This window comes from Phalangium opilio, unplaced genomic scaffold (assembly GCF_054372755.1).
Source record: "Phalangium opilio isolate 3A_F unplaced genomic scaffold, DU_Popi_V2 ptg000013l_1, whole genome shotgun sequence".
Taxonomy (NCBI): domain Eukaryota; kingdom Metazoa; phylum Arthropoda; class Arachnida; order Opiliones; family Phalangiidae; genus Phalangium; species Phalangium opilio.
Window position 1 is genome coordinate 15,075,044 of NW_028324148.1, and position 13,651 is coordinate 15,088,694.

The 13,651-nt window shown below is 42.5% G+C and overlaps 1 protein-coding gene across 2 annotated transcripts in view; it reads right to left on the reverse strand.

Moving 5' to 3' along the window:
• Positions 1-13,651, reverse strand: part of LOC149709493 (NFX1-type zinc finger-containing protein 1-like) — a 55,385-nt gene that overhangs the window by 2,834 nt on the left and 38,900 nt on the right. For both annotated transcript variants that reach the window (XM_089864871.1, XM_089864870.1), the window contains 10 exons: positions 12,910-13,584; positions 10,971-11,372; positions 9,455-9,887; positions 7,629-8,090; positions 6,247-6,594; positions 4,845-5,256; positions 3,172-3,626; positions 1,859-2,310; positions 783-1,374; positions 233-663 (listed from right to left, as the gene is read on the reverse strand). In XM_089864871.1, the coding sequence (XP_089720997.1) occupies positions 233-663; positions 783-1,374; positions 1,859-2,310; positions 3,172-3,626; positions 4,845-5,256; positions 6,247-6,594; positions 7,629-8,090; positions 9,455-9,887; positions 10,971-11,372; positions 12,910-13,539 (4,617 nt within the window). In that variant the 5' untranslated portion in view covers positions 13,540-13,584. The remainder of the gene's footprint in view (positions 1-232; positions 664-782; positions 1,375-1,858; positions 2,311-3,171; positions 3,627-4,844; positions 5,257-6,246; positions 6,595-7,628; positions 8,091-9,454; positions 9,888-10,970; positions 11,373-12,909; positions 13,585-13,651) is intronic.

Genomic DNA, 13,651 nt, shown 5'->3' on the forward strand with positions numbered 1-13,651 from the left:
GACGTTAATGTTATTCTTAAAGGGTAATCGTTTAAGATGTTAATGTTAATCTTAAAGGGTAATCATTAAAGACGTTAATGTTAATCTTAAAGGGTAATCATTAAAGACGTTAATGTTAATCTTAAAGGGTACTTTAAGAAGATGTTAATGTTAATATGAAAATGAGTGTGAAATATTAAGAACCATTAAACCAACAAACAAACAAACAAGCAAGAAGGCAAACAAAACTAACCTGTCTACATGGAGGACAACTAGCAGAGCATATATCCTGGCAGACGTGTCCACAAACCAGGAACCTCTCGCATTTACTCCTGCAAGGGACGTGTAACCTTCCTCTGAAGCATTGGCTGCAAGTTCCACCGCAAATATGTCCGCATTCCAAAGTACTTAGGCATCGTCCCTCGCAGCTTTCCATCAGAGCCGGAATGTCGATAGTGGCCACCAAGTTGCATTGGGTTTTGAAAGGATGTCCGCAAGCCGGAGTCACCACGACGTCTTCGTCGCAAAAGGTGGAACAAGGTTGGCCGCAACGATTCTTACACAGGTGATTGCAAGGCAATAGCAAATTGCATTTTTCTTGGCAAACTTTTCGCAATTCTTCGCGATTAGTTTTGTCCTTGCATTGGATTTCGACAGCGTGAAAGCAAACGCCAACTGTTTTAACTTTAAAGATAGTTAAAGGGAGGCGTAATTAGAGACCAGTTCTCGGACTTTTCCAAATCCCTGACCATCCAAGTTCCGTACGAACCCTGCCTGACCCCGTGGCAACCCATTTGACCTACCTTTAATTCTGCAAGGTCCGCAAATCTCTCCGCAACTGTAAAGGCATCTATGTCCGCAAGGCAATACTTTTCGGCATCTTTCTTGGCATACTTCCAAATCCTTTTGATGGCAAGTGGTCAAGACCTCGTGACCACACGATGCCAACATAACTTTAACTTGAACGCTACATTGCTTGCAAGGTTGTCCGCATTTGCCGCTGCAAGGATGACCGCAATTCTTATGCATCAAACAGGGCATATCGCAAGATAGGTCATCCGTATCCTTTTCGCGACAAGGAACCATAATTTTGTGGCCGCAATTGTCCATCATTTTGGGTACGAGTACTTTGCAATCGCCGCATTCTTGGTAGCAAAGTTTAACGCATTTATGCTTGCAATTCAGCAATTTTTCGCAAGGTTTGGGGCATTCGATTTCCAAATGCTCCTGATCGACGGGATGGCAATTGCGATTGCATTTATGGCCGCAATTAAGGATAACATTGCATTTTTCGAGGCAACCCCCGTCTGGTACGTTTTTAAAGTGATCCGCTTTGGAAACTAAAGTTACGCGATTGTGCAATTGACAAACTAGTTCCAGATTGGTTCCGATTGACTGCAAATTGGGGTTGTTAAGCATAATCAGAAGGGGATAATAGAAGAAGGATGACACTCTGTATCCTCTTAATACTTTAGTTATGTAACATGATTCTTCCCGGGCTCATGGCACCATTTTGGGTTGCTCTCCCGCTCATCAAACTAAGTTCAGATGGGCATCGCACCGTGCTAGGGTCAATTCTATAACTGTTTGGTATTTACTAAATCCTCAGACAGCAATCCACCCAAAAACCTTGATTGTCTTGACGTGGGACATGCGCCTTGGCAAATAGTTAAGCGCTAATAGAGTAGTGATGAGGGGGAACTATTTACATGGCGTATGTGATTCGGTTTAATAACCTTGTACACTCCAAATGTTTTAGTTTTGATGTTGCCATTAAGAATCATGTTACAATTACCCTTCCCCCCGCTTTGTAGTGGTACACTTCTCTCGAAGAGAATTATTATGTACTTCTAGTATAATTAACTGAAAGATAATTTACCTCAGTTTCCCGCAAATGCGTCGTGATTTTTTCCCACAATTCACTATGCCTGGCGAGCAAATTAAAATTGCCGATGCAATAAAGTCCCCTTTTGGCTCTTGACAGAGCGACGCAGACCCTATTTGCCGTTTTGAGGAAACCAATAACCCCCGTTTCGTTGCTACGAACGAAAGACATCAATATGATATCGTTTTCCTCGCCTTGGTAATTATCAACAACGGTAGCTTGGACATTTTCCCAGTGTTTGGGCATTAGACGGCGAATGGTGGACAATTGTCCTTGATAAGTCGTTAGAATGGTAACTTGAGATTGCTTGTAACCTTGCTTAAGGACGTAGTGACAAAGGGCGACTATAAATTCGGCTTCGTGCATGTTTACGCGACTGGTACTATCGTGTTCGGGACGAACTTCGTGCGATTCGTGGTTCAAGAAGAACATGTTCTTTTTAAAACCTATATGGAGATGGTGGGCCCAATTTTTATTTGACGCTATTCCAGGGTTCGGACGAATTCATTTTTTCTATTGAAAATCCCTCCCTGACTTTCCCAGCTTATCCCTGACCAAATTTTGCCTATATCCCTGGGACCATTTTAAGTACGTGTTAACCAGAGCCCACTTCATGATAACCAGGGTTCATACAACTTTTGGAAAACAAATTTCCCTGAGATTTGCATGACGTTTTTCCCCATATACTTCCCTGAATTTTCCAGGTTTTTCCCGTATATGGAGTATCCTATGGAGCAAATTTTAACGAGGAGGGCAAATAGGACTATGACATGCTCAAAGGACATCCCCGTATCTCAAATATTACCAGAGTTAAGAGTCTCCAAAGTATAGTGTAATGTTAATCCAATGGAGGGGATGTTTATGAACATTTTGCTTAATTACTCTGCCCGTGTTTGACGCAAATTTCCCTGATTTCCCTGAATTTTACTAAAAAATCTAAATTTCCCTGAATTTTACTAAAAAAATCGAAATTTCCCTGAGGTTTTTGTCAACTATTTATTTCCCTAATTTTTCCAGGTTTGTATGAACCCTGGTGACGCCTGGGTCGATATTTATCATTGCGCGAAATCCCTGAAGTTTAAGGACAAAAAATCCCTGACTTACGAACCCTGACTGATAACGGCACGAAATTCAATAATCCACGCGTGCGCAGTAGAGCTCCATTTAATGGAGGAAAATAAGCTTAATAGTGACCCATCCCCACATAACAACATTGTACATACACACACCTTTCCCTGACCCGCGGCAACCCTGTCCAAGACCCATCAACCACAACATGCCAAATAAACTTAAAGTCTTCAACTCACCCTTAACGTCTTCGTACTTCATGACGATCTCGTGGTCTTGAAGCTCGTTGTAGATGGTAGGCACCAGTAACTTTGAAATGCAAGGCCTCATACGATGCTGTATCCCTAAGGTCACGTAGGGCAGATCATTCTTAATCAGGCGTTCAAAGAGAGACACGTCCAAATGGTAATGCATGGCCAATTCGAAGACAACCGGATTGGGCCTCAATTGTTGATGGTCACCGATTAAGATCAGGTGTTCGGTGTACTTGCTCAGGGAGGTGACCACTTGCGCCTCAAGGACTTCGGCCGCTTCTTCAACTATGACTATTTTGGATCGTAGGTTCTGGACAAAGTGCCGGTATTTAGCGGCGCCTGATGTGGTTAGTCCAATTACGAGGGCGTTTCTAGCGATGACCAGTTCCTCTTCGGTACGGATTTCGTTAAAGGCCTTTAGTTTTCGCTCGTATTCTTTCCTGGAATGTTATAGCTCTAACTTAACCACCCCAAATGTTCCACAGATTCAAAGTTTCTTATGTAGCTTAACTAATAACGTAATAACCATTTCAGGGCCGGTATGTTTGCTGAAATTGCCTTTCATCTAAACGTGTCACTAAGGTGTTTAGCTTAAAACCCGTTCAGGGTTAGTTACCCCTAATTGTCCTCCATCTAAACCCTTCTAAGTCAAACTCTGTTCAGCGTAATTGTCCTCCATCTAAATCTTTCACAGATAAACCCCGTTCAGGGTAAGTTACCTACAATTGTACTCCACTTAAACCCTTACCAACAACTGTCCTTCATATAAACCCCGTTCAGGACAAAGTTAACAACAACTGTCCTTCATATAAACCCCGTTCAGGACAAAGTTAACAACAACTGTCCTTCATATAAACACCGTTCAGGACAAAATTAACAACAACTGTCCTTCATATAAACCCCGTTCAGGATAAGTTACCTAAAACTGTCCTTCATATAAACCCCGTTCAGGATAAGTTACCGACAACTGTCCTTCATATAAACCCCGTTCAGGATAAGTTACCTAAAACTGTCCTTCATATAAACCCCGTTCAGGATAAGTTAACACCAACTGTCCTTCATATAAACCCCGTTCAGGATAAGTTAACACCAACTGTCCTTCATATAAACCCCGTTCAGGATAAGTTACCTAAAACTGTCCTTCATATAAACCCCGTTCAGGATAAGTTACCTAAAACTGTCCTTCATATAAACCCCGTTCAGGATAAGTTACCTAAAACTGTCCTTCATATAAACCCCGTTCAGGATAAGTTACCTAAAACTGTCCTTCATATAAACCCCGTTCAGGATAAGTTACCTAAAACTGTCCTTCATATAAACCCCGTTCAGGATAAGTTACCTAAAACTGTCCTTCATATAAACCCCGTTCAGGATAAGTTACCTAAAACTGTCCTTCATATAAACACCGTTCAAGATAAGTTACCTAAAACTGTACATCATATAAACCACGTTCAGGATAAATTACCAACAACTGTCCTGCATTCTAAATAAACCCCGTTCAAAATAAGTTACCAACAACTGTCCTACTACATTCTAAATAAACCCCGTTCAAAATAAGTTACCTACAATTGTCCTCCATCTAAACTATACTAGATATCTGATACCACATCAATCGGACTCAAAATGACTAGAAAACAAAGTGAAAAATCTTTGCTTACCGTAATTCTTCAAGTTCCTGTCTGACGTGTTTATTATACAAGAAATGCCACGTCTTGTACAACCTCCACTTGTCCTCATTCCTCAAATTCCAGACACTCTTCTTTTTCAGTTCCTCCATCTCTTGATCCGTCAGAATCCTGCACTCTTTCAAGTTGGTGGCAATCAACTTCCGTTCCCGCTTCAGTTCCTTGCCGCCGACAGTTTTAAAGTCCGCGTCATGGCAGCCCAGTCTTTGAAAGAACTCGTCCGCTTCTTCTTGTTCGTCCAAACAAATGACGCTAACCTCGCCTTCATCGGGAGTGTCTTGTCGCTGAGCTATGATACGATCGACTTCCTTGGTGTCAAAGTGCTCGGTCGCGGACGCGTCGCGTTTAGGTACTTGAGCCTCGGAAGGATCCGCTACTTGGTTATCTGCGTTCATATTATTTACGGGATTTGTTAAACCAACACCGCGGTAACAAGATAAATTACATTGACGTAATGTTAATAGCTACGTGTGCTGGAGTAATAAGTTCTAACTGACTAATTGATTATCAACGCCCATGCCAAACCGCTTTACAAAGAAGACTGAAATTTTGCAGGGACGTTACTCTTAAGTACTAGGCAGGGACGTTACTCTAAAGCAAGTAGTCCACTTAGCCTTGCGAAACCGTATCGTTACCGTTTTAAGTTCGTAAATCATCCGAAAGAGGGCGCCCATTACCTAAGTCCGAAAGCATTGTTTAAGAAACGTTATCAGATGGCGTTCTGTTCGTATTCGGATACGTGACGTTACGTTAACGATACGGTTTCGCAAGGCTTAGTGGACTACTTGCTTTAAGTACTAGGCACACTGTAAGAAATAATTTTCAAAATCCGCCGCCATCTTGAATTAAATGGCGTCCATAAATGTATAAATAAACTTTCCTTATGGAATACGTCCGTGCATTTCAACAGATTTCTTTAATATTTAGTAAATTGGTTCCATATATCCTACAGACGGGCGTTTGCCGCCATCTTTAAAAATGGAAGCCCGAAATCTAATAATAATATACCGATGGGCTGATGGGCAACGCCGAGTGCCTTTGCTAAACGCGAAGCTAGGTATCGGATCATTTCTTAAACAATTTAAAATGTTACTACGCCGCCATCTCAATATAAAACTTAATTTAAATTAAATTAATTAATAATTTAACTCAAATTGATTATTGTTATATTCCCATACTTGACATGTACCCTAAGCAGTATAGCACATTAAGCCTAACTAATTAAACAAAAAACTGTTTCCGAAACAAACGTTTCTTTTTTCGCGTACACTATATCCACAAACAAACAGACACACTAACTAACAAACTAACAAACCAACACCGCTTCCATAATCTAGGTTTAAAGTAGCTAAAAAAAAATGGTATGGTATCTTACCTTGGTTCCCGCGTTTCTTTTCACGATCCAACCTGTCCCTTTGATTGGCGCAAAAGACATTGGTGTACTCTTTAACTTCGTAGGTTTTGGGTTCAATATTGCGCGGATTGAAGACTTTGGAAGGCGACTTCTTTTTGGGGGTGGCTTCGTTTTCGACGATCCACGTTTTTTCGTCATCTTCGATATGACAGTTCAAGACGTGAGGGGGTAATTGAATTCCCAGCCAATACGGGAGCATACGCGAAACGTTCGACAAGTTCAAATAGGCCGGTGGGTCCTGGGTCAAGCTTGCGTATTGTTCAGGGTCAATTACGGGTTTCAGAGTTTCTTCTGATAGGATAATGTTGCCTAAATGGTTTGAATGATTTGTTGTCAAGGGATGTTTGTTATTAACAGGTCAACTCTTAATTTCGACAATTATTGTTTATCCATACCAAGAAGCGATATCTAGTTTACTAGGGAGAAGGTATAAGATGCCTAAGTATTCGCGCGCCATAGTCCCAGTCCCTCTTTCAAAATACATTTGGGGGGGACGTAAAAGGAGGCCGGGCTATTTCGCTACACTCTCCTCAGTCGGAAAATACAAGTAATTTTATAGTCATTCGCGTCGCGCTGACGTCAATTTTCAAGAACCAATGAGATGCTGGCTGGTTGCAATTTAAAGGCGGGGGGGGGGGGGATTAACTCCAGACAGGCTACGTTAGTACGTTTGGACTGGAGATAAAGAGCTCGAAATGTGGACTTATTTACACCCTCGCCCTAATAAACTAGATATCGCTTCTTGCCCACACATTTATCGTAATGGCCATTTGTTCAACGACATTTTCCCAATTAAAACCAGGCTTAGTAATGAGGACTAAATAGGACCTAGATGGAAGTCCTGCAAAATTAACGACCGAGTGTAGTCTTCAATACACCACTTCGACATTCTGTTGTGCGCATGCCCGATGCCCCGCGCTCGAAGCGCCTCAAGGGGAAAGACTGGAAACTGCTCTTTGTTACCCCTACTAGCAAAAGCGCAACCCCACGCGGTTTTTTTCCCTGCCCATCTTAATAAGTACTAGTTCGCAGTAGCCCGCTGTGGCGCCCTAGGTAATGCCAAAGTGGTGTATTATCGCTTGTCGTTCTCGAACTAGCTCTCACCAAGTCTCTAACATCACGAAGTATAGGTAGTGTTATACTTATGCGACATATCTTATAAACTTATGCTTAAATTAACAGTCAAACCACAACTACGGTTTAATAATGGCAATAAATTAGACAAGGAAAGTTAAAATTAATTGAATGGACCAAGGGGTGTTATACTTATTGAACATATCACTTATAAACTTATGCTTGGCTCTATAAAAACTCTGGAAAAAGAATAAGTGAAAGCAACTTACCGGAATTTTTCAACTGTCTGTCTTTCTCATTAATCTCTCTTAAGGTATCCTCGAGGTCCTTTTTCATTTTCTGAAAATGTCCGGCCATGTATTGTCCGCGATGGTTCCGATTGCGATTCCTTTTGAGCTGCGCCATGCAATAGGGTTGCAATTTCTTGCTAGTACTTCGTCCTCCCACTCTGACGATCTTATCGGTCAACTCCAAGACACCTTCCAGGAACTGGTCCAAGGCGTGATTCGTGTAACAAACGACCACGATGGGCGACGGAGCCTCTTCCGGTTGGGGACCTTTCCAATGGTTCTGATTATGCAAAAGGGCTTCCATGATCTTCAGGCCGACGAATGTCTTGCCCGTCCCGGGTGGACCCTGGATTATGGCCACTTTCTTGGTCAGGGCCATTTTCAAAGCCTCTTTTTGAGATTCATCCAAGTTTAGGGTTTCGGCTGAGGGCCAAGTCTCATCTGGATGAAAATTAGGAACGCGATTCGTGAACGGGTTTGCCTAACTCAATTTTTACTTAAGGGGGCTACAGAAAATTCCTTCCCCCTTTTTATGGGCTTAAAATTCAGTGCAGTGTCGTCAGGCTCTCTGCGAGTCAAGTTGGTCAAGTACTGGGTCAAACTGAACTGATGGCCTTTCTCTGAGCCGCAATATCTTGTCTCACCAACAGCCTGGCAACACTGGGGGACCCCCTTTTACCGAATCCAAGTACACTGACAGGGTCCGGACGAAATTTTTATGTTGAAAATCCCTGACTTTTCCAGCTTATCCCTGACCAAATTCAGCCAATATCCCTGGGACCATTTTAAGTACGTCACGTGTTTACCAGAGCCCACTTCATGATGACACCTGGGCCCATATTTAGCATTGCTCTAAGCAATCATGCTTTGATACACCAAACGAAATCCCTGACCTTTCCCTGACCCTTTAGGACCAAGCAAAAAATCCCTGACCTTTCCCCTGACCCTTTAGGACCAAGCATAAAATCCCTGACCTTTCCCCTGACCCTTTAGGACCAAGCATAAAATCCCTGACCTTTCCCCTGACCCTTTAGGACCAAGCATAAAATCCCTGACCTTTCCCCTGACCCTTTAGGACCAAGCATAAAATCCCTGACCTTTCCCTGACCCTTTAGGACCAAGCATAAAATCCCTGACCTTTCCCTGACCCTTTAGGACCAAGCATAAAATCCCTGACCTTTCCCCTGACCCTTTAGGACCAAGCATAAAATCCCTGACCTTTCCCCTGACCCTTTAGGACCAAGCATAAAATCCCTGACCTTTCCCTGACCCTTTAGGACCAAGCATAAAATCCCTGACCTTTCCCTTGACCCTTTAGGACCAAGCATAAAATCCCTGACCTTTCCCCTGACCCTTTAGGACCAAGCATAAAATCCCTGACCTTTCCCCTGACCCTTTAGGACCAAGCATAAAATCCCTGACCTTTCCCCTGACCCTTTAGGACCAAGCATAAAATCCCTGACCTTTCCCCTGACCCTTTAGGACCAAGCATAAAATCCCTGACCTTTCCCCTGACCCTTTAGGACCAAGCATAAAATCCCTGACCTTTCCCTGACCCTTTAGGACCAAGCATAAAATCCCTGACCTTTCCCCTGACCCTTTAGGACCAAGCATAAAATCCCTGACCTTTCCCCTGACCCTTTAGGACCAAGCATAAAATCCCTATCTTTCCCCACTTTCCAAGGACCAAATCCCTGACTTATCCAGGATTTCCAACCCTAACTGGGATGGTTCTATGGTTAAAGTTTGGGGTACAATATGCCCATCACCATATTTTAAAAATGGGGACCCAAAAAGCAACTTACCTTTCAACAATTTAACGGGTAGTTCCCCAACAGTGTCCTTACAAACGCAGGATATGGTGTCAGACGGTACTGGGTCCCTACTTTCGACGTCACACTTCAAACTCTCCTTGTGCTCTTTGGTCAGGTACTTGAAGCAGTACTCAGTCTCCTGATTGATGTACTGGGGATGGGACACTTCCTTCTGCACGTGGACAATATGTTCCTTCAAGGGGAAAGTCGATTCATCGATGTTCTGCAAGGCCGTTAAAACGTATCTGAAGGCTTCGAAATAGGCGTCCGTTTCGACCATGGTGAAGTTTCTATATTTCATTCGCAGGATGTCATTGCAGTTCTCAAATTTCACTTGGACAATGCCGTTTCTCATGCTCAAAGGGTCCCGACTGCCCACTGTCCCGAAGTACAGCGTTTGAAAGCTATCGAAGCTAAGGCAAACCTATTTGGGAACAAGAACTCATTGGTTGAACTACTTGGGAATCTAATAACGACATTGGGGTTTGAAAAGACACAGTCCCACTTCTTCCCTTTGCACCGATGCCTCATACTTGGGGTTACAGTAATTAAGGAACGAGTAATTAAAATAAATAGTAAAAGACAGCGCCGCTAATTTTTCAAGCCCCATCCTTATTTGGAGGCTCGTAACTCTGGTTCTATAAGACAGCTGAATTTCGAAAATGTTTATTGGCCTAGGAATTATAGGTATTTTTTCATGAAAAGGATTTTATAGGACGGTTTTCCAGAATTATAGGAATTATATAAGACACTAAAATATTAATTTCCTTTTTTTAAAGAACCAGTACTGCAAACAGGGGCCGAGTAATTAAGCAAAACGTTCACAAACATACCCCTCCATAGTAATAGCATTAGATTAGACCCAATTTTGGAAGCTCATAACTCTGGTTCTATTAGAGATACGGGGATGCCCTTTGAGTATGTTATAGTCGTATTTGACCCCCATCCAACCATACTAAAGACTTAGGGCCACGACAAACAGGGGCCGAGTAATTAAGCAAAATGTTCAAAAACATACCCCCTTCCGTAGGAATAGCGTTACACCCAATTTTGGAAGCTCATAACTCTGGTTCTATTAGAGATACGGGGATGCCCTTTGAGTATGTCATAGTCGTATTTGACCCCCATCCAACCATACTAAAGACTTAGGGCCACGACAAACAGGGGCCGAGTAATTAAGCAAAATGTTCAAAAAACATACCCTCCATAGGAATACCGGTGCTGCTAATTTTGGAGGCTCGTAACTCTGGTTCTACTAGAGATACGGGGGTGCCCTTTAAGTATGTTATAGCCCTATTTTCCCCCCCATCCAACCGTACTAAAGACGTGGGATTACGACAAACAGGGGCCGAGTAATTAAGAAAAATAGCAAGACATACTGTCAATTCTCCAAATCTAATTCCTTACGACATGCAAAAAGATCACGAAATAAACCACTAACTTACCACCAAATTTCTTTAAACCCAATATAAAACTAAAAGTACTTGAGAACAAATGATGGACTTACCAAATTTCCGTAGATGAGTCTCTTGGTAGCTTCCCATCTGATATTCCTGAGATTTGGATTGGAGGCAAAATCAAAGTGGACTTGATACAAAACGCCCTCATTGGAAACCAAGGCGTTCTTGATGGTGACGTTATGGTAGACTTTGATATCTTGCACCCGGCCATTGGATCCGATTCTAAAGTGCTCCAAGTACGAGGCGATACCCTCCCTTAGGGGTCGAACGAAATCCTCCCTTAGCAAACGGTACTGCGTGTCCAAGTACTCGTCAACGCTCAAATAGCTCCCGGAGATCAAGTTCTTCTTCAAGAATGGTCTTCGGTGCATAGAGATTTCTCGAACGGTAGGAAAGATTGGAATTGTACGAAAGCTTTTTGAATTGCCAACGGGTTGTACTATAGTAACCTATATTTTAATTATTTGGAAAAAAGAGCGGGTTGAAGTCGAAATTAGTACAATAAGTACCGAGAAACGATTTAGTAAGTATTCTGGGCGGTTGCCATGAATTTTAGGGTTATTAAGTAGCCATGTGTTAGTCCAAACAGGGATAGATTTAATTTTAGAAGTAGGAATGGAGAACAGAGTAATGTGGGCGCACGTCAAAGTCCCGGACCCCCTTCCACGGAACGGGGGGGGGGTATGAAAGAAGAGGCGGGAGGGTCATAGCGACAGAGGTAAAAAGGAATGACGTATTTTTCGCCGTCCCCGTCAGCAACGTCATTAAAACGTAGTTTAAGTGAGCCCCAATAAGATAATTTAAACTTTTCGTTACGTATTGGAGGGAGGGGCTCTATACTGGGTGGTCTAAGAGTCGGACTGAAGTAAATACTAACCGTTAGACTCCATTCCTACTTCTAAAATTAAATCTATCCCTGGTCCAAACAAAAGCTACAGTTGTCAATGTTAAACTATTTCATCCCCTTTTCCCTCTAAGTATCATTGTTTTATTGTAACGTCCAATATTGCTGACCCAACATTCTTCAACCTTGAATGCAATTTGAGTTACACAGAACGAAATGTTGCACCAAGGAGAATGTATAAGAGGGGAGACTCTGAGTCGAGTCAGACAACAAAATGCACCACGTAATCCCCCGTTCCTAAAACGGCACTGTGCCGTTCGTTCCCCGGGGTTACCATGGTTACCGCTACCCCCTCAAGGCAAGAGAGCGTTCAATCTCGCGCGTGCGTTCACGCCTCCTTGCTCTAGCCTCACGAGCTTGTTTATAACCTCCCCTTTTCAGAACGAGTCTCCCCTCGTATTCATCCTCCTTAGTTGCCAACTAAAAGCAAATTCCCCGATTTTTCTTGGTCAGCCTAGTAATTATTCTAAAATTATCCGACCTTTCATGACACATCTCAACACACCCGACCTTTCATGAACTATTTTTATACACCCCGACCTTTCATGAACTATTTTTATACACCCCGACCTTTCATTAACTATTTTTATACACCCCGACCTTTCATGAACTATTTTTATACACCCCGACCTTTCATGAACTATTTTTATATACCCCGACCTTTCATGAACTATTTTTATACACCCCGACCTTTCATGAACTATTTTTATACACCCCGACCTTTCATGAACTATTTTTATACACCCCGACCTTTCATGAACTATTTTTATACACCCCGACCTTTCATGAACTATTTTTATACACCCCGACCTTTCATGAACTATTTTTATACACCCCGACCTTTCATGAACTATTTTTATATACCCCGACCTTTCATGAACTATTTTTATACACCCCGACCTTTCATGAACTATTTTTATACACCCCGACCTTTCATGAACTATTTTTATACACCCCGACCTTTCATGAACTATTTTTATACACCCCGACCTTTCATGAACTATTTTTATACACCCCGACCTTTCCTGACCTAAGGCAACCCCGGTAAAATCCAAAAAAAAAAATAGAAACGATGTACCAACCTGATTTTTCAACATCGCAACATTCTCCAACATCTCTTGAACCCTGACAGCCAAATCCACATTGACAACCTGACAATTACCGAGCACTCGTTCCACCAAATTGGCCAGTACTTCGATATAACACAAGGAACGTTGAGGATGCCAATTCAACAGCGCGTTCAAAAAATTCAAAAGACTGTCCAGAAACTCGTCATCGGCACCACACTGACCAACCGCGCCCGCCCCCGCTTGATCATTAACGAAAGAGGTCAAATAATTGACCAAAGTGACTTTGAGATAGTCCGAACCAAAACTGTTCATCAAGTCTCTTAAAAAGTCCCTCAAGGTCTCGATATGATTGGAATGACAAGCCAATGATAACAGTTGAACCGAAACGCGAATTTTCGACAGTTCAAGGATTTTGGAGGTGATCAAGTCTTTGAAACCGTACGCGTCATTCTTAAGGGCAAATAGAACTTCATTCGGGGTCTTCGTCAACAATTTTTCAAGTTCTTCGTAGGGTTTTTTGCGAAAGAAATGAGGTCGAAACCCTTGACCTCTACCCCGGCCTCGATAACCTCTTATGTGGTAGGGTTGTAGACCCCCCGCTCCGCGAACGGCGCCGGTGTACGGGTTGGACATCCGAAACATTTTACGGAATTGGAATTTCGGGGGTTTCTTGGACTAGAACATACACTGGAAAGATTTGATTGATAGTGGTATTATATAGGGCGTTCCAAAAAAGTGGGATGGTTCTATGGGA